At 42.7% G+C, this 27,816-nt stretch overlaps 1 protein-coding gene across 1 annotated transcript; it reads left to right on the top strand.

Moving 5' to 3' along the window:
• rorca (RAR-related orphan receptor C a) lies at positions 1-27,240 on the top strand. Its single transcript, XM_084308868.1, has 10 exons — positions 1-387; positions 10,779-10,864; positions 12,056-12,197; positions 12,511-12,951; positions 13,157-13,278; positions 19,176-19,308; positions 19,965-20,072; positions 20,666-20,776; positions 21,059-21,171; positions 22,961-27,240. Exons 1-10 carry the CDS (start codon positions 381-383, stop codon positions 23,120-23,122), a joined length of 1,425 nt encoding a protein of 474 aa, XP_084164994.1. The 5' UTR covers positions 1-380; the 3' UTR covers positions 23,123-27,240.
• The last annotated feature ends 576 nt before the right edge of the window (positions 27,241-27,816 follow it).

Here is a 27,816-nt window from a genome sequence, read left to right as displayed (position 1 = left end):
CCGAGAGTAGGTTAGAGAGCGCAAGGGGCCACAGAGCTGAGTCCAGGAGCCAAGTGGGAGACTCACCAGCAATATATAGGCTACATTTATTTTGTTGCTCATCATAACGCATGCTTTATCACAAGTCCTGGACAGAACGGAATAAAAAGTAAATACGGGAGCTATACCGATAGGGCTATTCTTTTCATTTGACGTTTCTCTTTTTGTTTATTATATATGGACAAGTGGTAGGGAACATATGATAATTTGTTGTTTTTACAGTTGTCAACAGTTCTGCTTTGGAGCTAAACACAAAAAACCTATACGTTGTATTCTTCGATATATATTTTATTTCGACCTGGAGTTTGCTATACTGGAAGATATTAACCTTGAACGACATCATGAGAGGTGAGTTTGTATATGATTATTTACTGTCTAACCCTTTTGTTGCTTTAACGCATACTTCACTGCTTTGCGACAATTATTATGGTGAGTATGGATACTTTGAAATGGAGTCCGAAGTGCGTAGAGCTTCCATGATGTCGAGTATAGAGGCGCGCATGAGAATAAAGTGCCAGATTCCACGCCACAATATAATGCGTTCTTATAATGTTGCACAACGACGATCTTTAGAAATAGTCTACTTGCAATTATTTAGTTGTTACTCTTATTTCTTATTTCTACGAGCAACATTAAAAAGTTATTATCTAGTTAGTGTTTATTTCAGCCCATTATGGACATGCCAATCGGCTGTGGTCCTCCTCCTGGTGAGCTATATTCTTGTGGGCAAATTATAAGGATTTTCTTGCACTTATTATTATTAATGAGTTTTTCCTTCGACGAGAGGAATGCGCTGCAGCTGTAGTTACTTTATTCCACCAGTGAGCGACTTGGGTTGTTATGTAAGAGGTAGAATATAGGCAGGCAGGGAGGAGGGGCCGGGGGGGAGCTGTCAATTCAAATCGCACGCAAAATACAATCCTTTTCATGCACTGCCGAGATTTATCTTATAATACAACATGACTTTTATTATGAACTGATTAAATCTGTATTTAGCTATATTTGATCATAATCTATTTGAGTAGGGTAAATAAACTATACACACTGTTGTCCTGTTTAGTTTGTTTGTGGTTTAGTGCTTGTTTTCCAGTCTCTCGTACTGGTCATTGTATTGGTGCCTACAGTATGTGAGATGTTCATGTGCGCACCGGCGGTCTACTCTAATCGCTTGTTGTTGTTTTCAGCATCTCAGCATGGCAGCCAATGAGAGAGGGAGAGAGAGAGAGAGGGGGGGGGGGGTTGGTGTGTGCGTGTGTGTGTGTGTTTGTGTGTGTGTGTGTGTGTGTGTGTGTGTGTGTGTGTGAGTGTGTGTGTGTGTGTGAGTGTGTGTGTGTGTGTGTGTGTGTGTGTGTGTGTGTGTGTGTGTGTGTGTGTGATTGATTGATTGATTGAAAACTTTATTAACAGATTGCAGAATGGGTACAATACAGTACATGTGTGTGTGTGTGAGTGTGTGTGTGTGTGGTGTGTGTGTGTGTGTGTGTGTGTGTGTGTGTGTGTGTGTGTGTGTGTGTGTGATTGATTGATTGATTGAAAACTTTATTAACAGATTGCAGAATGGGTACAATACAGTACATGTGTGTGTGTGTGTGTGTGTGTGTGTGTGTGTGTGTGTGTGTGTGTGTGTGTGTGTGTGTGTGTGTGTGTGTGTGAGTGAGAAGGGGGGGGGGGGGGGTAGAAAGAGAGTAGGGGTAGTCCGGTGTTTCATTGACCTAGTTCTGTCATTGAGGATTACACATGGCATTCAGAGAAGAGGGGTGGGGGGTTAGGGGTGAAGTACTGTCTTCATTACTGTGACAATTAATTACCATTATCATAAATGCAATCAGTTGTTACGGTATATGGAGTTAAACCGAACTGGAAGAGCTAGATTTCAGAGTTGCTTGCCACATGACTATAGTGTGGAATTCATGCATTCAATTTTACATAATGCTCTTTACTGACAGAGTTATTTTTTAATTAATAAAGGACAATTTAATTTGGAAAATGTTCACCCTCAAACAATTCACCTTTATTTTAGAACGTGTCTGTTATGGTTTATCTTTTGATTGAATGTACCGATGTGGGTTAATATTGATATGGTTCAAATAATATTGAATATTTATTTAGCAAAAAAAAGTATAAGAAAAACAATATAGGTTTTGGAAAAGAGTGTTACCTTATATTCATATTAAATATATGGGTGATTACATTGTTGGATATGTCACTTTTTAGACAAATGTCTGAATAGTTATTGACTTAATTAATGTTCCATAATGAGCTTTTATTTTTGTGTTGTTGATTATAATTTTGAAACTGGAAATCTTTTTCAGATAGAGGATTTGAAGTCTGTTTTTATTTAATTATATATATATTTTTTTAATTTTAAATATATATATAACCTGATGATGTCAAAGAGATCACATCAGGATGTGGGCACAGCAGGATGGCCACATGCACACAGGGCACAGCAGGTCACCTCACAGTTACCCCTGTCAGCTCAGGTTGCTTACATCAACCAGGATGTAGGCCTGCCACTTCACTTTTAGTCAACTGCTACTAGTATCCTGATTGTGTAACATTGTGACATCGGATCAGAAAGCTTGGTATCGGAGCCGATTACAGCATATTTTAAGTGATCAGTTTCAGCTATATTAAGCCTGATCAAATTCCAATCCTGTTTTGTTAAAAAATCAATTAAAAGTAAAACCATTAAGGGAAAGCTGTGATGCAGGCTACTTTTCTTTTCTTGATGCAGAGCTGTTCCAAACATATTTTACTAACATTGGATTGGTTATAGTAACTTTAAGGGACTTGACCTGTGCACTGTGCATCTGTATTATTTAGGAAAATCCAAATATCATATTGGGACTTAGTATTGGCAGATACTCTATATTAAATTACTAGGATTGGGGGCAAAAAAAAACTTGATCAGGACATTTCTAAGTGATATATATTTTTTTTTTATTGATATTTTTCCCCCTCCTTTTTCCTCCGATTTTCTCCCATCCCAATGTTAGTCGTTATGCCAATTCCCAATCCCATTCCTGGTCGCTGCGCACTTACCCCCCACAGTCGGTCTGGGAGAGTGGAGGCTATCACGTGCTTCCTCCGACACACGTCTAGCCAATCAACCGCTTCTTTTCACCTGGCAGCGCAGACTCTCACTGAGAGGGTGTAACGTGTGGAAGGATCACACTACCCCCCTTAGATCCTATCCGCGCTGAGCAGGCGCCCCGACCGAACTGTAGGAGTCGCTGTTTACAACGACCCGGACCCACCCCGCCAGCTTTCCCACCCTCTAATACAGCCAATTGTATTAGTGTGAACGGCCAGCCAAGCTGGTGACAACGCCGGAGCTGGATCAAACAGGCGAATCCAGCGTCTCCGGTGTTGGTGACGAATGCAATTCTAAGTGATATTTCTGATGAGGACTGAACAGCAAGGCAAAGCAGACATAAATATCGAGACCTTTTATCAGATATTCAAATGTGGTCATAGCTCTATGTCCTTCATCACCTGAAGCACTGCAGTCATATAGTATCAGGACAGTGTAATCCAGGATCAAAGAAGGTCATTTTGCAAACACAGGCTGCTCTCTGCTTTTCAAGGGCACCGCTGTGCTGAGCTCAGGCGCAAAGCCACGATCTGTTAGGCCCTGCAGGGGAAGTTCACAGTGGGCTACAGTATGTGTCAAGGTGCCCCCTGTCTCTAACAACTGGATGCTAGGATTCCATTCCCCTCAAATAAAAAGCTTTAACTCTTGAAATGCCATGCACATACTGTGCTGCAAGAAGCACAGTGTTAGTCATGTTGCTTTGTGAGCATTTGGATGAGCTGATAAGCACTTTATTTCAGAGTAGACAGAAACTGAAAATGCATGAATATTACATTAAGATAACGGTTTTCACCAGACCTTAGTGAAAATCTAAGTGTGTAAGGCCTCTTACAGAAACGCTTTTGTCACATCCAGTTCATTTAGGCTATTATGAATCTTGAGTTGTTGGAATTAGGAACTACTATGGAGAGAAGATAACGTGCACATCCATTTGTCTAAAGAAAGGGAGTGAGCTGAGATGAAGAGAGATGATGTGTCATTGCTGTAGTGCAATGTGTTCCTGTGGTTCTGAGCAGCATACATGCTGTGAAGTGAATAGTGATTGATTGATATTGATTGATTGATTGATTGATTGAACACTTTATTAACAGATTGCAGAATGGGTACAATACAGTACGGCTCAATACAAACAATTGTTAAGGGGATGCAGACCAGAAAAATACTTCCATCTTGTTGAGGGTCCCCCATTTTCAATTCATCAAGACATTTATGACATACATGACATACAGATATACAGTACTGTTTCATCAAGACATTTATGCATACAAGACATACAAATATACAGTACTGTTTAGACTAGAGAGAAAGATATCATAAAAAAAATATATACATTCGAAGGGGAAGAAACTGTACATTGGAGGTGGTTGGGTGGGGGGGGGGGGGGGGGGTTGGACATTTACCGGGGCCAGTTTCTAATTGCAGCCAACCGTAGGTGCTCTTTGAGAGCAGTTTTGAAGGAGGGTAGGGATTCACATTATTTTACAGCTGTGGGTAGGGCGTTCCACATTGATGTGGCATAATTGCGAAACGTGTTTAGTCCCTTGTTTGAGCTGAATCTGGGTTAGACATGATTTGTGGAACTCCCTCTGGTGTTGTGGTCGTGGAATTCACTGACCTTTGGGAAGTATTTCGACATGTACATGGGTACCTTAGTGGTGTTGTGTATCTTGTAGATGTTGTGGTGAGTTGTGGCTGTGGTGGCTTGGAGCACGGGAGCAGCTCCTGCCTCGTGTGGTTTGGACGAGGAGCAGGACAGAGTCAGTCAACGCACTTTATCTTGTCAGGTCAATGGCAGAGAATAACAAGAGGCACAGAATCTTAGCCACGGTTCCCTGGCAAGCAAACAGCTGAATGCTGAACACACCGTGTGTATGGCTAATTAGGTAAAGAGAGAGAATTGTGAACATTCTATGATGAATACTAAACCGTATTCACAATCAGAAGTATAATTAATAGCTAAAATGATGTAACATGTAATAACTCTGTACTTTCTTCATTAATGCACAATTGAAAGATACAGGCCCATTAATCATCTGATATTCAGGGGCCTAATTAATTACCCCAATTTATGTATTAATCAATTTCACAATTTGTACTGAAAGTCATAGATTTGGGTAGCAGGATATGCTAAAGCAAGCAGGGCTATCACATGTAACCACGTGATGTAAGAAACCAAGTAATGTAGTACGGAAGTATGAATAAGCATAATAATAATTCTGCCCTGACGAGGTTAAACTCCCAATCATTTATACGAAGGCATTCATTAGGAGTCAATACAAAGAACAGCCATTCAGCTCAATTGGCATATATTGCAACTAATTTTAGAGAAATCGGACAATAAGATACAATCATGTAATCTAAGTCTAACACAAATTATTGGCACTCTGAAAGTGTAATTAATTTACTTGCGTCACCAAGGACGCCCGGTTGGAATGGAACAATATTATGTGATACAAATCAATATGGCCTTTCCACATTATTGAAGGCGTATCCTTGTGTGTGATATAACACAATCAGTTGTTGCAATGCTTTCGGACTTACTTTGTCATTGACTTATACAACAACCTTCACTGGAAAAGGACAGGGAGATGCGAACGGTATTGATTAAACGGTTTTCTTTTTTGAGAGTGCGAGAGTTCTGAACGCGCTGCATTTCTAGACCGTCACAAAAATGCCGATCGATGTGCATCCCCCCGCTTAGAGGACAGTGGAGGAAAACATTAAGAAAAAGAGGAAAGGGGGAGCTCCCGTAGCTCACCGCATATCTCGGCGCTATTTCTGCGTCGGGGAAAACCGTGCTCGTCACGGATCTGGGGGACACGAGTTCGATTCCCGGACCCGCCGTCATTTCTCAGAATGTCTTCCCCTGCTCTACATCCCATTTCAACCTGTTTCTGTCGGTCATGCTTGACCAGAAAAGCGATAAACGCTAAAAAAATAAAGTTAAAAAAAAAAAAAAAAAAAAGGAAAGATACATCAACCTCAGGGAAAGGAGGATGAGCCCCTGTGGTCTAAAATAATATCATTTGGATTCTTCTGAGGTATTAAAAAATAGGCAGTTTATGGCTAAAATTCAGGTTTTCTGTTATTATGTTTGAATAGTTTTTTTCTGTAGGAAATAATAAGTTAATGGCAATCTTTTTATTTGCCAGTGACAGTTACATAATGTAAACTAGGCTACAACATCTGTGGCCATTACTGCTTCTCTATTCCAAATAGCTGTTGTAATTTTTTTATTTTATTTTTTTTACTGCAGTCTTGTATCTTCTTTGTTGGAAAGAAATAGTTTGAATTTCAGTATTCCTGTCCACTTCATCTTCATTACATTTGAAAATAGAGTTGTCCGCAGCAGTGACAACTGCAGCACTAATGCAGGGTAGATGCACACTGTGGGACCTCTACCCTAATGCCCTTCAGTCCACTACTATTACGTCTAAGGCGGTAACAGTATTACTTAATCCTCTAGTAGTGCATATTTAAAGACGCTGAGGTAAGCCTATATATCACTAGGTAAGTCAGCCTGAAGTGGGGACCGGAATAGGGAGAAGTTATCACTATATCCATGTAGTGTTTTGAAGAAGAAAAAATGAACAGGTGTTTTGTGAGGCCCTCTCTAAGGAGAGAGAGAGAGGGAGAGGGAGAGAGAGAGAGAGGGAGGTAGAGAATGTTGTTTAATGAACTAGCAGCCACCTTGGGAACCTGCAATAAAAATGTGTAACTGGTTACAAAATAGCACACCACGTAACATGTATACTGTCCATGCCATATACATACTGTACTCCCAGCCCTTTAATGTACTGTAGGTTAAGTACAGTATGATGCCATACTGTACACGAGAGGTGCCGGGAAAACAGGACCTTTGGACTCTGTCTCTCTGTGTGCTTAGTTGGGATGAGAGGCCAAAGTTTCCTTAGTTGAGTTTATTTTCTTTTTTTACAGCACTGCTGAAGAAAGCGCTGACCGACACACTGACTGACTAACACAGAGAAGGATCTTACATATAGCCTGCAGAGGAGAGGGTGGAGGGTGTTGAAGGGAACTGATTGTACATCTTCATATAGCCTGCAGAGGACAGGGTGGAGGGTGTTGAAGGGAATTGATTGTACTTGTACATCTTCATATAGCCTGCAGAGGAGAGGGTGGAGGGTGTTGAAGGGAACTGATTGTACATCTTCATATAGCCTGCAGAGGACAGGGTGGAGGGCGTTGAAGGGAACTGATGTATCTTCATATAGCCTGCAGAGGACAGGGTGGAGGGCGTTGAAGGGAACTGATGTATCTTCATATAGCCTGCAGAGGACAGGGTGGAGGGCGTTGAAGGGAACTGATTGTACATCTTCATATAGCCTGCAGAGGAGAGGGTGGAGGGCATTCAAGGTACCTTGATCGTACGGCACAGACATGGCACACCAAAGTCATATGACACATTGCCTACAAATCACGACTGATTAATGATGGTCCTCGTTACCTCGAGACTGCAGTAAAGCTGTTGAATAATATACTGCACTTGAACATGACTAGTAGGTCACAAGCTGTTGCTACATCCAAGCCCTCATACATGGATTCATTGTTTTCTCAACTGTAATCTTACAGTTGCACAGTGATTTCAATTCACATGCACGCTTCACTGGTTTTCACTGTTATATAATCATAACTTTTCGAAATGACTGAATTCCCAGTCAACACAGGCAGTTTATCTGACACAAGGTGGAAAGATTACACACACCTACTACACACAGTACACACACGTGCGCGCGCACACACGCACGCGCGCGCACACACACACAAACACACACACACATATATATATTTTGCCTTCTTGTATACGAGAACCACCTGAAGAAACAAATATTACCCCACGACAAAGCCAAACACAGCTTAACGAGATGAAAGGAGCCATTGTTCTCTTCGCACGCACGCACACACACACACACACACACACACACACACACACACACACACACACACACACACACACACACACACACACACACACACACACACACACACACAATGACATGATGTGACCTCACACCCGCCAAAACAAACACCCTTTGACCCACTGGCTAAAATCACCTGAAATTCAAAAGAACTCAACCGTTTTCAAAACAAATTGTAAGAAATGTGACTTTATTTCACACAAGCTACTTCCACATTACAGCTGCTCGACACACACTGTTACATAATCTCAACAGTGTCTTTTTCATGTGAGAAATGTCCTCCAATAATTAATTAGTCACAGATGTGCGACAGAGCTATCATATGATAAAAACGTTGCGTTATGATTTATGTAACGCTCGAGTCGTCCAGACTGTGTGCGCACTATCTGCGTAGGGGCTCTGTGGCCTACTGACTGCAGCCATGCAGGGTATAAATAGTTTTATGGTCGCGCTCAGAGACAGCTGAAACTGCACTCAAATACTTGACATGCTGCCACAAGCTGAGAGCTAGTGTAAGTTCACCCTTCGCCTCCCCCTGAAACCTGCCACACTAGCTGACTCTGACAGCATCTCCATCAGTTACATAAGTAGTGAAATGTCCACTGGACTGGTGTTATTTACCCTGTGCGGCTAAAGTGGCCATCAATCTTTCAATCTTTTTCTCAAGACCAACCAGGAGTGGCTCCCTTCCTCCACCCTACTCTTTTACAGTGATTCAGTTCCGATTTGGTTCCACCTTAAAACCCAGCAAGAAATCGGATTACATCCCTTTGCGAAGCCGTGCCACCCAAAAGTGCCACCCCCATCATGCTGAATGGGAAACTGTGTCAGTAGAACAACTCTGTACTGCTCTGTACTGTACTGCCTCATCTGACTAGCAGGTGAGATGACGAGTCAGTTAACAGAGCCGTGCTCCCAGCAGCCAATTGCAGAAGTGAGGGTGAGGGAGGAGGGAGGCTTGTCACAGCGTTGCCAGGACAACCTCCCTTGAATGACTGTGTTCGTGGAATGTGGCCAGACGGCAGTTATATAACAGGGAGAGAGAGGGGAGGAGGGGGGGGGGAGGTGAGGCACTGGATGGGGAAACGAGGGAGGGAGAGAGAGAGAGAGAGAGAGAGAGAGAGAGAGAGAGAGAGTTTTTTTTCCACTGGCCTTTATTTATTTCCTTTGGTGGCTTTTTGTACGTCAATAGGAATTCTATCCCGCGGAAATACTCAAATATCTCACCCGTATTGTGAAAAAAGCCTAACATTCATCCTAGTGACAATGGGTCGTTTTATCTCTAAAACTGAGATTTCCGACATTGTTGTCAGTTGCAAACCTCATTTGCTTTGCCTCAGTAGTGGGTAACGCACGTCTCTACCCACTGAGTGGCGCGCGTGATTGGCTGGACGTGAGTGCTTTTCTCAAGAGCCTGTAAAGGCCAGTTAATAATAATAATAATTGTTAGACTAGAAGTCTTTATTTGTCATGCAGTTTTAACACACACACGCGAGATGGGCGACCCACAGGAACACACACACACATGCACTGAGTCGCCGATGAAATGTCTCTCTGCACTTTTCCCTTTTGAGTGGTTTTCTCAAGAGCCTGTAAAGGCCAGTTAATGCCGCTGCTGCAAATTGCAGCTTACGTAACACTTTGCATCACCCAACAAAAGTCACTTGGTTGGCGCGGTTAAAATGTTTTTTCCGTAAATCCCTCTTATCCTGAGTGAAATAAAATTGTGCGATAAAACCCAGCAGCAACAACCAGTCGCAATTGTTACGGAGTGTTGCCATCTGAAGGCCGGCTACGAGGTCCCGGAGGGGACTTGCATAAGCTGCTAACATTTACTTGACCCTGGAGGAGGACGGACAGAGAGAGCCAGTGAAACTTTATAACCCCGGGGCCTCAGCTAATGCAATTGACCTGCTATTCTGGGCCAGAGGAGGCCCAGCTTCTTAGATAAACAGCATAACGGAAAGAACAGGCTGTTCCTACAGGGGACAGATCAGACATTTGCACTGCATCTGAAGTGTATAACGTGTGTATGTACACTGTAATACTCTTGTATCAATTACAATCAATTATAAGTAATTTTCTCCTTTATTACATAAAAGTATCACCGATGCTCTGCTATCTGTTGTTGACTGGCGGTTCAAGGGATGAAGAGCGACTTGTTGTGTAACCTCCAAGGCTGCCGCTGCTCTGTTTTTGGATCTTAAAACTCTGTCTGGGATAAACACGTCTTCATCTCTATTTTGATATGGTTGAGCTTCAGCCGGTTACGGTTACGCCAGTATGACAGACACATGTTGATCGTTCCTTCCCAGAACTGTCACAACAATACTTCCTGATTGTAATACTATTTAACTATGTCCTAGAGCCCAAGGATTATTCCAGTAATCCTTCGTTGTCACACCCCGTTGTCAACACAAGTTTGTTGCCTCGGCTGACAACAAACAGGAGAAACACATAATCTGCTGTGCTATTACTATGTACATATTCAGCATTTATCAATGTAATTATTTTATTTATTATGTATTCATTCGGTCTTGATAGATTCATGCCTATAAATGACACAAAAGCTAATTGTAGATTTGTTTTCATTTCTTTAACCATTCTACCATAGCACTCGGTTCACACTTCCTTTTGAAAATGTCTGTTTTCTTTTATCTATTTAACCGAATGGGTTTCTCTCTTCTTCATTTCCCCTCCAGCTCAAATAGAAGTGATTCCCTGCAAGATCTGTGGGGACAAGTCATCAGGGATCCATTATGGTGTCATCACCTGTGAAGGCTGCAAGGTGAGCTATTATTCACCACATCCACTTCATCATTTTAACGGCAGAGTGGCTTATTTTATTTTCCCTCTTAGATAATAAGGCTAAAAAAGATGTCTGGTTATTAGGGGTGTTAAGGTACACATATCCGTACTAGGGCTGTCCCCGACTAAGGATTTGGATGGTCGACTATGATTGGCCAAAATTTGCCGTTAGTCGACTATTGGTCGACAAAAATAAATAAAATAAGTATAATATTAAAAAAATAAATGTATCATTCCATTTGGGCTGTGGGGGGTGCTTAATGTCTGAAGGAGTCGACTGAAGGCTTCTTGTCCTCTGCAAAAGCATGCAATTGGTCCACTGATGGATACATCTTGATATTTGTCTAGTCTAGTGTGTTCATTAGATGGGTGAAATCCTCTTTCAGTGCCTTTGTGCCTGTTTTTGTAGGCAGTTAGCCTCTGGTATGCGTGCCATTAGCGTTAGCCACGCTTCTAGGCCTCTTTTCTTTTGGAAAGAATTAATTTTTTTTTTAAATATATATATATATAAATATATATATATTTTTTTATATATATATTCGACTAAGAGGCTGGCCAGTCGACTACGGCTCCTTTCGACCGATTAGTCGACTAATAGGGGTCAGTCCTAATCTGTACCAAACCGAACCGTTTCAGTGTGTACCGTACCGTACCGAACGGCTGTGTAGTGTACCGAACGAATACAACGGTATGTTAACCACTAACGACCGACCACCGGGGGCTGTTTTTTCACAATCTAATATAATTATTATAATGTTTTTTTTTCTTTTACAAGTCGATTATTAATTTCAATATAGAATATTCGTTGACAGCCCTACAAGTGAAATTAGTTACTGCACACTACATCACCCCTGAGTGGAACATGGAAAGCCAAACTTTCCCCCACTGTACAGAAAACCCATACCGAACCTTGACTTCAAAACCGAGGTACATACCGTACCGTGGTGTTTGTGTACTGTTACACCCCTACTGGTTATCCCTCTTGAGTAAGCTCTTTGTGTGCAACATTTCATTGAATCATTGCAGAATAATCATCATCGACTGTTATGGTCTTGCCCTGCAGCGTTCAGGAGCCTCTGCTGTTGTCATTGTTCACTAACTGTGTACTTTCTGTCTCTTTTCGCTTGTCTGTGCCTGTGTGCGTTTGTCTGTATGTCCTTGCGGCGACCAGGGTTTCTTCCGACGCAGCCAACAGAACAACGCCATGTACTCTTGCTCACGCCAGAGGAACTGTCTGATCGACCGGACCAACCGCAACCGATGCCAGCACTGCCGGCTGCAGAAGTGCCTTGCTCTGGGCATGAGCCGCGATGGTAGGGTCCCTCTATCTGCATCTGTTCATCTTGATGTGTGTCATTAAGCTTATCACAAGAAATATCTAGAATTACAGAATACACATATTTACAGATTTGATATTGCATTGTATGTATGTATATTGTAATATATACTGTATGCAACACTTTTATCCAAACTGCCCCAAGTGTCATGAGATCTCTACAGTATGAATCAAACCCCCAACCCTGGCGGTGTTAATGCCATATTCTGACCCACTGTACCTGATTACTAAACCAACCCTACTAGGTTTTCCCTTGATCACTAAAGTGTCCCATTCATCCGCCTATACAGCTGTGAAGTTCGGCCGCATGTCCAAAAAGCAGCGCGACAGCCTGTACGCCGAGGTCCAGAAGCACCAGCAGTCCCAGGAGTTTGCGGCGGCCCGCGAGATGGAAGCCAGCGAGATGGGGGTCCACGGCCGGGGTACCTACAGCCGGGGCTCCAGCTCCACACTCAGCGACCTGGACGACAACACCACACTGCCAGAGGGCCTGCTGTTCGACCTGCCGCTGACCCCCGAGCGTGCCGGCGGAGACTACCGTAGCCTGGGGATGCTGAGCGGCAGCGTCGGCAGCGGCTCCTCCTCCCAGAGCTCACCGGAGCAGAGCAGTCTGGACTTCATCGACGGCAACCATCACATCAAGCACGAGTACCAGCTCCTGCACGAGTCTGGGCTCTTCTCGCACGCCATACTGAACCCCGTGGCCGAGGGCTGCTCCCTGCTGGAGATAGGTCCGTGGAAAACCCAATGCAGTTCTACTCTCTTGATTACTAATGGCAGGTCACACACCGTTAGAGCAATTCCATTCCCAGAATGAACAGATAAAGTAGCTTTACTGTGAAATAGATTAAAATCCTAGAAATCCAACTTTCCTGCCATTTTGAGTCTTTGTCATTAATTTCATTCACGTCATTCTTTGTTATCTCCCACGTTCAGAGTGCATTATCCAGAGTGTAGTGAAGTCCCATATTGAGACGGGCCAGTACAGCACAGAGGAGCTGAAGAGGATGGCGTGGACCCTGTACAGTCCTGAAGAGACACGCTCCTACCAGACCAAGGTAGACACACGTTACTATGGCACTGCACCGCACATATATTACAGTAGATAATAATACACATATATTACAGTAGATAATACACAGATATTACAGTAGATACTACACAAATATTACAGTAGATAGTGATACTACAGAGATATTACAGTAGATAATACACAGATATTACAGTAGATAATACACAGATATTACAGTAAATAATACACAGATATTACAGTAGATAATACACAGTAGATAATACACAGATATTACAGTAGATAATACACATAAGACCGACGGCTTCTCAGTTGCAGTGGGTGACAATATTGTCACAAGGAAAGACGAAATTACCTACCTGGGTTCCATCCTAGAGGCAAATCTTTCCTGTGACAAAATGGCATCCAATGTAATAAAAAAAGTCAACCAACGAACTAGATTCTTGTACCGGATCGCCTCTCTGGTAAACAAGAATACCCTGAAGACTCTGGCAGGAGCACTCATTCAAGGGTACTACGACTATGCGTGCACCTCATGGTACCAAAGCACCTCAAAGGCGCTTGAAACAAAATTACAAACATCACAAAACAAACTGGTCAGACTACTACTTGACCTTACCCCCAGAACCCACCTCACCCCTGCCCACTTTGACAACCTAGGATGGCTTAGAGTAGACGACAGAGTACAGCAACTTGCAATGGGCCTGGTCTACAAGATACACTATACGACTAAGGTACCCATGTACATGTCAAAATACTTCCCAAAGGTCAGTGAATACCACAATCACTACACCAGAGGAAGCTCAACAAATCATGTTAAACCCAGATTCGGCTCAAACAAGGGACTAAATACGTTTCGCAATTATGCCACATCAATGTGGAACGCCCTACCCAAAGCTGTAAAAGAATGTGAATCCCTACCCACATTCAAAACCGCTCTTAAAGAGCACCTACGGGAGGCTGCAATTCGAAACTGGCCACCGTAAATGCCCAAAACCCCCACCACCTCCTAATAGACAGTCTCCTCCCCACCGCATGTATATATTCCCTCCCCGCCGTATGTATATTTCTCTCCCACCCACCCACCCCCTCCTAATGTACAGTCCCCTCCCCATCATATGTATATACTCTGTCAGGATCTAGGGGTAACAGTACTGTATATTTGAATACCGTTTATGTCACAAATGTATCAGTACTAAATACCTATATGTCCCTATGCCATAAATGTCATGTATGTTGTGTATGTCATAAATGTCTATATGAATTGAAAATGGGGGACCCTGATGGAAACAAGACAAACGCAGGTATTGAGCCGTACTGTATTGTACCCATTCTGCAATCTGTTTTCATTCATTCATATATTACAGTAGATATTACACAGATATTACAGTAGATACTACACAGATATTACAGTAGATAATACACAGATATTACAGTAGATACTACAGATATTATAGTAGATACTACAGATATTACAGTAAATAATACACATATATTACAGTAGATATTACACAGATATTACAGTAGATTCTACAGATATATTATAGTGGATACTACAGATATTACAGTAGATACGACAGATATATTACAGTAGATACTACAGATATTACAGTAGATACTACACAGATATTACAGTAGATACTACACAGATACAACACTGCATGTATATTACAGTTATACACCATTAACAATTTTTGCTCAGTTTAGAAGTCTTTTCAAAGATCAAATCATGGAACAAAGATTATTATGAGATCATTATTTGAGTTTGACCTAGTAGTATAAGTTGAGGTCGGTTCAGCAGGTCATTGGGTCTCATTCTCCAACGGATTTACGACAAGAAATTTGATCTCAGGCCGATTTGAGACATATTAGGGCCGGTAGAGAGATTCCCCAAACGTCCCTAAGATTGGATTCGGCCGTGGCTGAGAGCAGGATTTACGAGTGCTGAGGAGCACACTTAACTTGACAGACTGTGTGCTCCGTGTTCTTAACACTTTCTCCGCCAATAACGTCATACAACGGGTTTCAAGTTCATGCAAATTCTGCCAGATGACGGCGTACGACGTTCTGATCATATTTCATATTTTCGCCATGGTATTCATATTTCACTCACGGAGCCTTGGCTGATGCTGTGGAACTCAGCACAACTCTGCAACGCTTCAATACTGCCACCTGGTGGATGATCGGCGAGTTGCCAAACCGGATATGCCCGTTGGAGCTCGGTGCGTCTCCCAAATCCGTCCGGCCACTCGTATATCGTTGCGGGACTCAAGACACACACCGTGGATATGGATCGTTGCCATAACTCAATAATCCACATGATTTGGGCGTGTATTAGTATTATACAAACCGGAAATGGATCGCCTCGATCCCCATCACATAACTGGGATCTGTTTGCTCCAGTATCATCGCCCAACGGTAAGAGTAGGCTGCCGTGAGTTTCAGCGTTTTTGTTTATTATTATCGATGCAAACTGCTCTGATCTATATATCACCCATACTACATAAATCATTTAACGACGATCACGGAATTATAAACGACCCCCCCCCCCCCCTCCGTTCACCCGTGCATGATCAGTCATAACGTTTAGGACCATGTACAGTTGAAATTTTTAATATAGCGTGTATCGGCAACAAATGGCATTTGATAATGTATATATGCATTTATGCCTATATCTCACGTTCTAGGATTTACTGCAGAAAACGATAAAAACATATTTATATTCTAGACGGTATTTTTGTATGAATGTGTGAATGAAAAAGTAAAACGTTCCTACATCCTGAACGATAGATAATCGATGTTGAATGGGCCATAGTAATGTCAATTTAGCAATACAATTTAAAAAGTTATAGCCCTGCAAAGAAGGTAAACATCTCCATAGGCTTAGACTGGTGGCAGAGATCAAACATTGATGGATATAAGCGTGGCAGAGAAAGTGTTAATGGCTTTATTTGGGAGGAATCATAGTGATTCCTTCATGTCAACCCTACAGGCCTCCTTGGAATTAATTAATTAATTAATCATAATTTCAATAAATATGACAATATTTGTACAATAAAAAATTACCCATTTGATAAATAATATGGATTCATCTGATCACAGGGCAGCTGGATTAACCATATCTGAACCAGCTATTTTGGCCAAATGTATCATTTTACTTTAATTACTCAGATATTCAAACACAATTATGCAATTATTATGAAATGATTGAAAATAATAATTATTTAATGCCTTCTGTGGAATTTGTATTTCTTATTTGATTGAATAATTATAAATTTGAAAGAATGCAGGTTATAGCCAACATGTAATATATCCCATTGATTGGTACAATGGGACAGACATTTGTTTGATATAGCTATAACCTGCATTCCTTCAAATATATCATTAATCAATTAAACAGATATTGAAATACATTATGTAGCCTACTACACCAACACTGCAAATGACAGTGGATAAATAAATAAATGAGAACTAAAGCTAATCGTGTGAAAATAGACTGCATTAATATTCCATAAGTCTTGTTGTGTGCGCCACACACGCACACAGTATAGCCTATGTCTAATGAATGAACAGTAGGCTTATATTATTCTAATTACTTGTTTCATTAGGATTTTGTAGATACTATATATATGCTCTGCCCTATACGTACAGTAAGTACAGTACACATATTAAGGCCGCCAGAGTCGGGCGTACCATGAGCGGACTGCATGGTAGACTGTACTACAGGGCGGGCAGTGCAGTATCTGTGCTGCTCTCCTTTTTTATTTAAATTTTTTTATTGATCTTTTTCCCCCTCCTTTTTCCTCCGATTTTCTCCCATCCCAATGTTAGTCGTTATGCCAATTCCCAATCCCATTCCTGGTCGCTGCGCACTTACCCCCCACAGTCGGTCTGGGAGAGTGGAGGCTATCACGTGCTTCCTCCAACACACGTCTAGCCAATCAACCGCTTCTTTTCACCTGGCAGCGCGGACTCTCACTGAGAGGGTGTAACGTGTGGAAGGATCACACTACCCCCCTTAGATCCTATCCGCGCTGAGCAGGCGCCCCGACCGAACTGTAGGAGTCGCTGTTTACAACGACCCGGACCCACCCCGCCAGCTTTCCCACCCTCTAATACAGCCAATTGTATTAGTGTGAACGGCCAGCCAAGCTGGTGACAACGCCGGAGCTGTGAGCTGGATTCGAACAGGCGAATCCAGCGTCTCCGGTGTTGGTGACGAACGCAATCTCCGCTACGCCACCTGACCGCTCTGTGCTGCTCTCCTAATAAAACAAGTCATTAGAATAATATAAGCCTATACTGCGTTCATTCATTACGCACGTAGGCTATACAGTACTGCGCGTGTGTTTTTTTTTTATTTAAATATTTTTTTATCTCATTCATTCCATAAGAACCTAGAATACACATTTACAGACTTTTTTTTAATATGGTCCATTTGCATGTTCTTGGTATCTGATTCTAGGGACATCTATGGATCTCAGGGAATGTATTCCCAGTGTCAGAAATACTGTGTCTGTTACTAGGCTTGAGTAAATTGTAATGAACCAAATGAGAATATGAATAAAAAAAAAAGTTTATCTTTGACTGTGAATAACACCATGCTAAAATTTACCAGACCTGAAAAATCTAAGCAAATTAATAAATGGAAGATGATTAAACAGAAGGTTTTGTAGATACAGTACTGAATTCTGCCATCCGGATACATGCAATTTGAAATATGATTATAGAATATAGAATATCAAGGGACAGCTGGGTGGTGCAGCGGACATTGCACTCGTCACCAACGCTTGAGACACCGGGTTCGACTCCGGCTGTCGACGTTGCCTCCGGCTTGGGCCGGCCGTCATACTAACTCAATTGGCAGAGTTAGCGGGTGGAAGTCGATGGGTGGTAATCTGGACGTTGTGGACAGCGACTCCTACAGGTCGGTTGGGGGACGCCTGCACAGCAGAGACAGGAAAATGGCGGGGGTAGTGTGAGCCTCCCATACGTTACACCTCGCCAAATGAGAGTCCGCACTGGCAGGTGAAAAGATGTGACAGGCTGCCTCCACATGTATCGGAGGAGACATGTGATGCAAGGCTTCTATCCTCCCTACAACCGGCCAGTGGGGGGCATATGCGAGCAACGTTCAAGACAGGGGAGGGGAGAATTGGCACAGCGAAATTGGGATGGGAGAAAAATAGAAAAAGAGGAGAAAAGGTGGATAAAAAATAAAAAAGAATATAGAATATCAGGCCTAAAATGGTTATGCGATTAAAATGTGATTAATTAGATTAATTAATTACAAATCCTGTAATTAATTAGATTAAAAAAAAATTATCGCCTGACAGCACTAATGACAATACATTAATCTAATCTCATTTTGATCGGTCGGAAAGCACTTCCGCATATCGGCCACTATTTTCACACGGCTGCATCATCAGTTGCATTCTAATGAGCTGGACAGGTGTGTCTAACTATTGACTTTTTGCGATTTCATTTGCCTTATAAGGAGCTTCGGAGGCGTGGTTTGTATGCAAATGACCTGGACGAGGACGCACGTTCACGTTTCAGAATGGTGACATTCCTCAACGCGGCATCCCAGCTGTGATCGTTTGAGCCACTTAAGACATCTTCCCCACGCGTTGGGGAATCAGAGTGAACTTGTCGTCGATTCTGTCTCAGTCGGTTCCAAGATGGTTGCCCTAAGAGAAGTCTTTGGAAAATATTGGAGAATGAGACCCATTGTTATCTCAAGACTGTAGTGTGTGTGGGGCATTTGAAAAACTCACAAAACACAGACAATAGCCATTTTAAACAGCCAAGCAAACACAAACACTATAGAATATACAACATGTATTCTATACAGCAGGGCGGACGGGAGGTTCCCATAACAACTGTATCCATATTCAATATCTCTCTCTCCCTCTTCTCTCTCAGTCAGCTGAGGTGATGTGGCAACAGTGTGCGATTCACATCACCAACGCCATCCAGTACGTGGTAGAGTTTGCCAAACGCATCACCGGCTTCATGGACCTCTGTCAGAACGATCAGATCATCCTCCTCAAAGCAGGTCAGTGTTCCGTTGCCTTGGCATTAGATCACACACAGCGGCCGTTGAATCTACATTACTTAGTCAGTGGAATGAGAAAGGTTTGAAGGGGTTTCTCGTTCACTTCCTGTCTTTTTTGGACATTTGTTGGGACATTCTATTGATCTCATGTCTGCACACAGCTTTAGGCTGGAGCACATTTAGTACTTTGAAGTAAATTGTACAATGTGTTTACTAGTCAAGACAGCTCCAGTCAGGACTGCATTATGAAGAGACAACTCTTTTCTTTGTGTGTCTCTACTGATTTACTAACAGACTACCCCAGTGTCTGGGGACAATGAGTCCTTGTCACAGGAAAGTGCATTCTAGAACACCCTCAGGTCACAGTTAAGGTTACGGAGGAGGATAAATATCACATGCATACAGTATGACCTGAAAGGGTACCAGGTTACAAAGGTCATCCTGTGTTCTTAGAGTTATTAGACACACGCCCCCTTAATGTCTTCCCTCCAGTACAAATGTACCAAACTATTTATTATGTATTTGTTCATGGAATGGTCATTTTGGAATGAATGTCTTGTATTGAATGAATAGATGTCATTAATTATGTATATCGTGTGTGTGTCTGGTTGAACCCCTGCTCATGTTTATTCTCTGTGTTGTCTTCTTGTTCCCAGGCTGTCTGGACGTGCTTCTGATCCGTATGTGTCACGCCTACAACCCCATCAACAACACACTGCTCTTTGATGGGAAGTTCGCCAGCCCTCAGTTCTTCAAAGCCCTTGGTGAGCACAGCACAACACACTTATTCTCTCTCTCTCTCTCTCTCTCTCTCTCTCTCTCTCTCTCTCTCTCTCTCTCTCTCTCTCTCTCTCTCTCTCTCTCTCTCTCTCTCTCACACACTCACTCACTCACTCACTCACTCACTCATTCACTCACACAATCACACATGAAAGTCATTAGCTTTTCCATCATTATATATTCACCTGTCTCACAGGGCCGGGGTAAAATATGGTCAATTTAAAATGTTTCATGATCAATGTCAAACTCAACTCAGTCAGGAGTTTCTGTTTTGATGACATTGGTTTGTCCCTCTCTCTCCCTGCCTCCCTCCCTCTCCCTGCCTCCCTCTCTCTCCCTACCTCTCCCTGCCTCCCTCCCTCACTCTCTCCCTGCCTCCCTCCCTCCCTCTCTCTGCCTCCCTCCCTCCCTCTCTCTCCCTGCCTCCCTCCCTCTCTCTCCCTGCCTCCCTCCCTCCCTCTCTCTCCCTGCCTCCCCCTCTCTCCCTACCTCCCTCCCTTTCTCTCCCTGCCTCCCTCCCTCTCTCTCCCTGCCTCCCTCTCTCTCCCTGCCTCCCTCCCTCCCTCCCTCCCTCTAGGCTGTGATGACCTTGTGAATGCCGTGTTTGACTTGGCTAAAAGCCTGAGCCGCCTGCAGCTCACTGAGGAGGAGATGGCTCTCTTTAGCGCTGCCGTGCTGCTGTCACCAGGTGAGACAGTCTGTCACATAACCCAGAGGTTCTCAACCTGGGGGTCAGGACCCCACCAGAGGGTCACGAGGGGAGGGGGGGTTTGCTAAAAGGATAAACTAAATACATTTATCGTACATATACTGTCGTTTTTGGTGATATTCTGTGAAGCACTCATAGCTATAATAAACACATCACTATAATAAACACATGTGTATAGTTGCCGAATGGCGTTTGTTTAGGGATATTCGGTGAAACTGTTATAGCTTTAATAAACACATGCATCCCCCCTTGTCACTGCAGACCGACCCTGGCTGACAGACACCCAGAAGATACAGAAGCTACAGGAGAAGGTCTATGTGGCTCTGCAGCGCTGTCTACAACGAGACAGCTCATCAGAGGAGAAATTGGCTAAGGTACAGGCAGGGTATACAAACTCCAGTAGTATTTTACTGTTTTCTGTCTAGCTCTAGTTAAGTTGACTTATCTCGATTTCACCAAAACGACTTTAATTCAGTTTCATTAGAAAGTATCTAATTTAAAAAGTATCCTTATTTTATATTTTTATGGCATGATAAACCGGAAACTTAAAAACATGAAACATACTGTACAAAGGCCTCTCCAAACAGATGAGTCCTGCTATTGACCATATTCACACGGCGGACATTTGCTCTTATGTCATGCTTACAGATGCAGCACTGAAAAATCAAACCTCTTCTGCTGCTGGTCTGCTGCTCCTCTGCCACTATAGAACTAGCACTCAGGTGTTATATTTCGGTGGCTGGTGAACAAAGGGAGGGTACTTAACTTAACTTAACTTAAGTGCTCCCCCAGGGAGGGGGTCGGGGGCTACTGCCCTCAGACCCCCAAGATAATTTTTATATGGGCAGTCTGACTTGGGGTACTGCCCATATATTAGTGTTGCAATTAGGGGTGTAACGGTACACAGAAGCCACGGTTCGGTGCGTACCTCAGTATTGGGGTCACGGTTCGGTACGAGTTCGTTACAACAGGAAAAAAATATTTATAATAATTATTATTAATATAATTGTTTTGTAGTTTTTTTTTTTTATGTATATATTATATTTATGACAATTATTATAATAATTATGATTAAATAGAATACTTTTCTATAGGCTTGCCGTGGTAATTAGTGATACTGGTGTCATTCTGTGTCCAGGCATCCACTTGCTTACTGCCCCTTTAAACTTATCCTTGCTAAGTTTCAGTTTCACTTCCAGAGAGAATTTTACTTCACGACCAGACTGAACTAGAGAACAGATGACATATTACAACAATGGCAGAGGATTATTTGGATTTAAACACAGTGGAGCTCAGATGATCTGTCCGGAAAAGTAGGTTTCTTCTTTTTATTTGATTGTGCACCCGTGAGTCCGGCGGGCCGCGGGGGAGAATGTTGATGTGTTTGTTGGCGCGTGTGTGTGTGTGTGTGTGTCGGTGACGCGTGTGTGTTTAACTTTCTTTCCATTGGTTTCATTTGGTTAATGTTATTGGGCGCACAAGAAAACGAAAGAAAACTGTAATAACCCTGCAGCTGTTCCAATTGTAAATGTGCCTTTCTCCTCCGTGCACTTTCACCGCTCTTAAGTCTGAACTCGGTGTGCCCGGCCACACGCGCTGTTCTCGCACGGACCTCGCGAGTGCCTGCATGTGGGTGTGTTTGCGCTGTGGGGCGTATTCATCGCATGGGTGCGCATACCGCACCGTGGCGGCCGTGGCGTAAATTCGCGGGACGAATACACGTACCGTTACACCCCTAGTTGCAATGCATGATAAGTAAACAGTGAAAAAAGCTAAGGAATCAGATGGAGCTGCGGCGTTTGGGACGAATAAAAATTTAAGATGAAAAAGTCTCCCCAGTGATACACTGTGGGAGGCAGTGGAGGTGTGAAATCTGGCCCGGTCCAGAACAATAGGAGTCACAAAATCAGTTTGGTCCGTGGAGTGGTGGAGCAGCAGCAGAGGAGCAGCAGAGGTTCGATTCTTCAGTGCTGCATCTGTAAGAGGCCATTTTGCTCTTATGTCATGCTTAGCATATGACATACGAGCAAAATGGCCGCCATGTGAATATGGTCAATAGGAACTGGCCATTCTTTGCTGGATCTCACCAGAGGATATCTGTTAACAAAGACCCTTACTCAGTTTTTCCTTTCTCTTCCTCCATCCCTCTTTCCGTCTCCTCAGATGGTGTCTAAGCTTCCCGTCATGAAGTCTATCTGCAACCTCCACATCGACAAGCTGGAGTTTTTCCGTCTGGTTCACCCCGAGACGGCGTACAATTTCCCCCCCCTCTACAGGGAAGTGTTTGCCAGTGAAATCACCTTCCCAGACTCCACGGAAGGCTAACCTCATTCAAGCAAAGAGAGAGAGAGAGAGCGAGAGAGAGAGAGAGAGAGAGAGAGAGAGAGAGAGAGAGAGAGAGAGAGAGAGAGAGAGAGAGAGAGAACGTGGCAACCAGCAGAAGCAAAACCAACCAGCAGCTCAAGTGACAATCCTGCACACGCTACACTTTAGCGCGCACACTCCTCTCACCTCTGGACTCCCGTCCCCTTATGTAGTAGCTCACACTGCCCTAAAACCAGTTCCAAGTGACTTCTCCACCACAACACTAGGTGCTGCAGGGTACTGAGTGCATGCTACCTACATACTTTTCTTTTTTATAGGGAGTTAGAAGGAGTGGTTATATAGTAGCCGAAAGTACATCATTTGTATTCTCAAACAAACAAAAAAGAAAGATATTTTTCTATGAGGCGATCTTCAGCCTCCCCGTTAAGCTGAATTCCTCGCTAGAACAAGTTTGACTTCTTTCCTCGTTCGTTCACACAGTCCCTGTAAGCTAATGTTGAATGTACCCCCCTCCTACCCCGAACCGTTCAGCACAACCCCAGGCTTGAGATACAGAATGTACATACTTACAATCCTGGCCCTTTTTATTAAAATGTGTTTCCTCTTTGTGGAGATGTGCTGTAATGATGCCTGTTTTAACTTTTATTGCAGTAAAACAGTGCATTTTTACTTTTTGTTTGATATTTTGATAGTGCCCATACTTGGCAGTTTTGTATCCTATGAACGAACTGTTTAAAGGGACCAAGATCAAAGATTCAGACAGGCAGGGTTGATTTTATTTTTTAACTGTGCAAATCGTGGACAAAGACCCAAAGTATCTGCCGCCATTCACATACTAACTCTTGCACACGCACACACACACACACACACACACACACACACAGCACTAAGACATAGCACTTATGCTGGGTTACGTGGGTATTCTATTTACCAGCACACATTCAGACACTGATATTTGTGAGCTCTTTATTTGTTTTATGCAATCGACGACCTCAGTCCTAATACCCTTTCCCTTTTTGCAAATGCCACTTAGAAAGAGAGAATGACAGTGAAGAATCACAGAAGTATTGTGAAAGTATTTTCAAATGTTCCTTATATACATCCACCTATATAATCGTGTAAAGAAATAACAGTAGTCAGGAATTCATTTAGAGAGGGAGAGAGAGTATATATATATATATAAAGATAGATAAATAAAGATATATATAGGCAATGTGATGATTGTTCTCAGGTCTTTCAAACACAAGACTGCCTGACCATACCACAGGGGTTCTGGGATGAAATGATGGAACCTGCGAAAAGTGGATGACTAGCACTTACTGATGATGAATCCTTGGCTCACGCCCGAAATGGACTCTCTTGGCACCAAGACTCTCACGATTCCTACTAAAAAAACTGCAGCATGTGCCGCTTGAGAGGACAGACAATGGGACATACACCCTCCGGCTTCGGACGGGCTGGACAACAGGGTCCGGACAACAGGGTCCGGGACGACTGACCACTGTGAGGTTAAGAGTTCGCCTCGGAGGAGCCTCAGCTCAAGGCCCCTCCTCCCGAGTGTGGGCCATCAATCAGAACCTCTGGCACCGCCGGCGCTGTGGGAACCAGTGGGTTCCCAGAAACTTCTGGAGTGTAGTGAAGAGAAGCACACGTGGGAGGAACGACGAGTTAATGACGAGATGAAAAGAAAACACAGAAACACTTTACCAGGTGGTCCCACCTACATGGACAGCAAAGCAGAGGCTGGAGAGTGGACAAACAGAAGACTGACTGTGTGATTTAAGCTCCTTAGAGCATCAGTTAGAGGGGGTTTCATGTCTCCCCCCCCTACTCTCACTTGCTTTGGGCCCAGACAGCCTACTCTCTGTCAACTGAAGGTGTGTCAATTAGAGATTTAGGCCCTCTCTTCCTAACTCCACTCCCTTACTACCTCGCCCTCTTTAAACACTACATGGCACAGAAAAGGGTCAACAGAGCCATCAGCTACCCCCGTGAGTTAGTATTTGTATGTACGTTTGTGTTATATTAAGAGGACTTTGCCAATACAAAATACATGGTGCAGTTTGAAGGATAGTGATAAAGTATACCCCCCCCCCTTTGCACAACCTGGACAGAGGAGAGTAGACTCGGATTAAGGTTCTCCTCTCACCGCTGACCGCTCACTGCTGAGAACGCTACACCTTATCTAATTGCTTTTCCAGGAAGCCCTACGTGGATAGAGATCTCTCACAAGAAAGGTCTCCAGAGAGAAGGGCAAGGGTGTGTCGTGAGAAAACCTACTTTATGAATTCAAAAAAGGAGGGGGGAGAGCAGATTGGATTTCACAAAGAAACACAATGCTGTTTTAGCAGTGAGAGCTCGTCTCGGGCATAGATGAACTGCTGCGGAAGAAAATTGCTTAATCAGAGCAAACCTCATAATTATTACCTTTAACATGAGAGACAATCACATTACAAGGCCTTAGATGTTCAGTTCTATTTTAAATATAGCCAGGTTTCACGTTGCACTGCTGGGACAGTGCAGTACTGTATATGCTGTTCTTATATAGTTGTTATGTAGGGAGATAGAACTTTTCTGGGTGCTTATGGCAGTGGCATAATGGGATTGTGCAATAACGTCTTTCCCGTTGTTCTCAGTGTAGTGGGCCATCCAAGCCCTGTACAGTGGTTTTATTAGATTTCATAAGCACTCCAGCACAGATGGAAAGATTAACAGTACAGCGCAAGGGATGACACTCGGCATAACAAAACACCCAACTAATTTATACACAGTTCTAGAATTAACTGACTTAAGATCAGGGACGGACAGGGACAAAAGAAATGGGCCTGGACTTTTTAACCCAGATCGGCCCACTGCAACCAGCCCGCACTTACAAACACACCGGCCCTTAATACCACCACTTATAAGCAGAATGGATGGATACTCTAGGCTAAAGTCCATAACCATAGAAATAGAATAATGTAGTAGGCTACAAACTACAGCCTGATAACCACAAAGTCCATTACTGCAGCTTTAGATTCTCTCTCCCCCAACATTTGCAAAGAAATCTAAATTGGAGACTATAGCCTACTTAAAGAGCCGTAACATAGTCATAGCCAGGAGGATGTGGGCTGGTGCAGAATCCAAGTGGGCTGACGGCGCATCACTCTCACTCTTGGTTCTTGTAACATGGGCAGCTCAACTGGCCCATAGAGCGACCGAAGGCAGAAGAAGATTGTAACAAAGTGTAAAAGCTTTGTGTTTGGAGTTCTAGAATGTAAAATGTGTTTTCAAAGAAATAAGGTGTAATTTTACAGCCCTAAAAACTGCAGACAAAGTGGCCCTACTAAAGAATCTTCTGGAAAGCAGTTTAGGAGGTTTGCAGTTACATTTGCGCTCAAGAGTTCCTCAGGGAGATAGCTGGGCTCTCAGTCCTACAGTGTCTTCAGTTATAGCCTAGCAAGACACCTTGCACCAAGTTAGAAGACCTTAAAACCTGATCACTGTGTACAGTACTTGTTCTTGTGAATGTTTGATCACAGAAGTATCAGAGATTTTCTTTACCCCTGTTTAATTGACCATATTCACACGGTGGCAATTTTGCTCTTATGTCGTGCTCAGGTGTTCCCAAGGTGGGAAAGGTTGGACCCAACCTGAGCATGACATAAGAGCAAAATGGCTGCTGTGTGAATATGGTCAATATCATCATTGCAGGACTTCTGACTCTGTGTTATGGAAGAAATAGGATCTGTATGTATAATGAAATATAAAAGATGGATTTTAATCTCTGAATCTTGTGTTGGTTTTGTTGTGATCTTTTGTTTCTTCATTTTATTATCTGTGTTGTTTCCCCCCTCATCTGTTTAGTGTTCTTGATGTCACAGAGAGTTGTAATTTTTTTTTTTGTAAGATCATTAAAGATTTTTTTAAAGATATATCTCCCTAAGGCCCTAAAGGTTTCTATTTTGTCATGATCCTTTCTCATATTTTCACTTTATTTTAAGATTATTATTATTATTAAGATCAATATAGATTTTAATAAGGAATAATTTATGATATGCTATGGATATAAAGCCTATAGGTTATTAATACAGGAAAGTGTTCTTGTCGTACAATGGGGATACAATTATGTGGATTTAAGAATGTAATAAAAGTCTTTTTACAATAAATTCTTTTTGTGTTATTTTCTCATGGACTATTGAAATAAACAGACAGTGTCCTCAGGGATTATTAGCACATTTAATAAAGGTAAACCAAAGCATTGAAAAAGTTAAAACAAATAATGAGCTAACATTATGTAGGCTTTGAACATTATTTTTCAGAGTTTGTACATCAAACTTAGTCCTTATTAACAAAAGAATATTAACGATATATGGTCTGTTTCTAACCTCATGATTGTCAAATTGGGGGAAATAATCAATATCCAACCAATCGATTAAAAACAAAAACTATTAAAAATAATTATTAGAGCTTTTGTTTTATGAACTAGATGGATACCTGAAGCAAGTTCACAATCAAATCTAAGTTAACCAAATAACAGACCTCTTTAGTAAGGGTGCCATGTAATGTATGTCTGAAGGGCAGGTAGGCCTTGAGTACTACTTATAATGGTGGTATTTGATACCATAGTAAAGTTTAGTGTCAGTGATTTCATCATACGTCTACTGCACAGAGCTTTGTGCTGCATGCTACTATGCCTACACGTGTCAAAATAA

Source organism: Notolepis coatsorum (genome assembly GCF_963971535.1).
Source record: "Notolepis coatsorum genome assembly, chromosome: 2".
NCBI lineage: Eukaryota > Metazoa > Chordata > Actinopteri > Aulopiformes > Paralepididae > Notolepis > Notolepis coatsorum.
The sequence above is the reverse complement of the archived record's forward strand: the minus strand, read 5'-3'. Positions and strand labels throughout refer to the sequence as shown.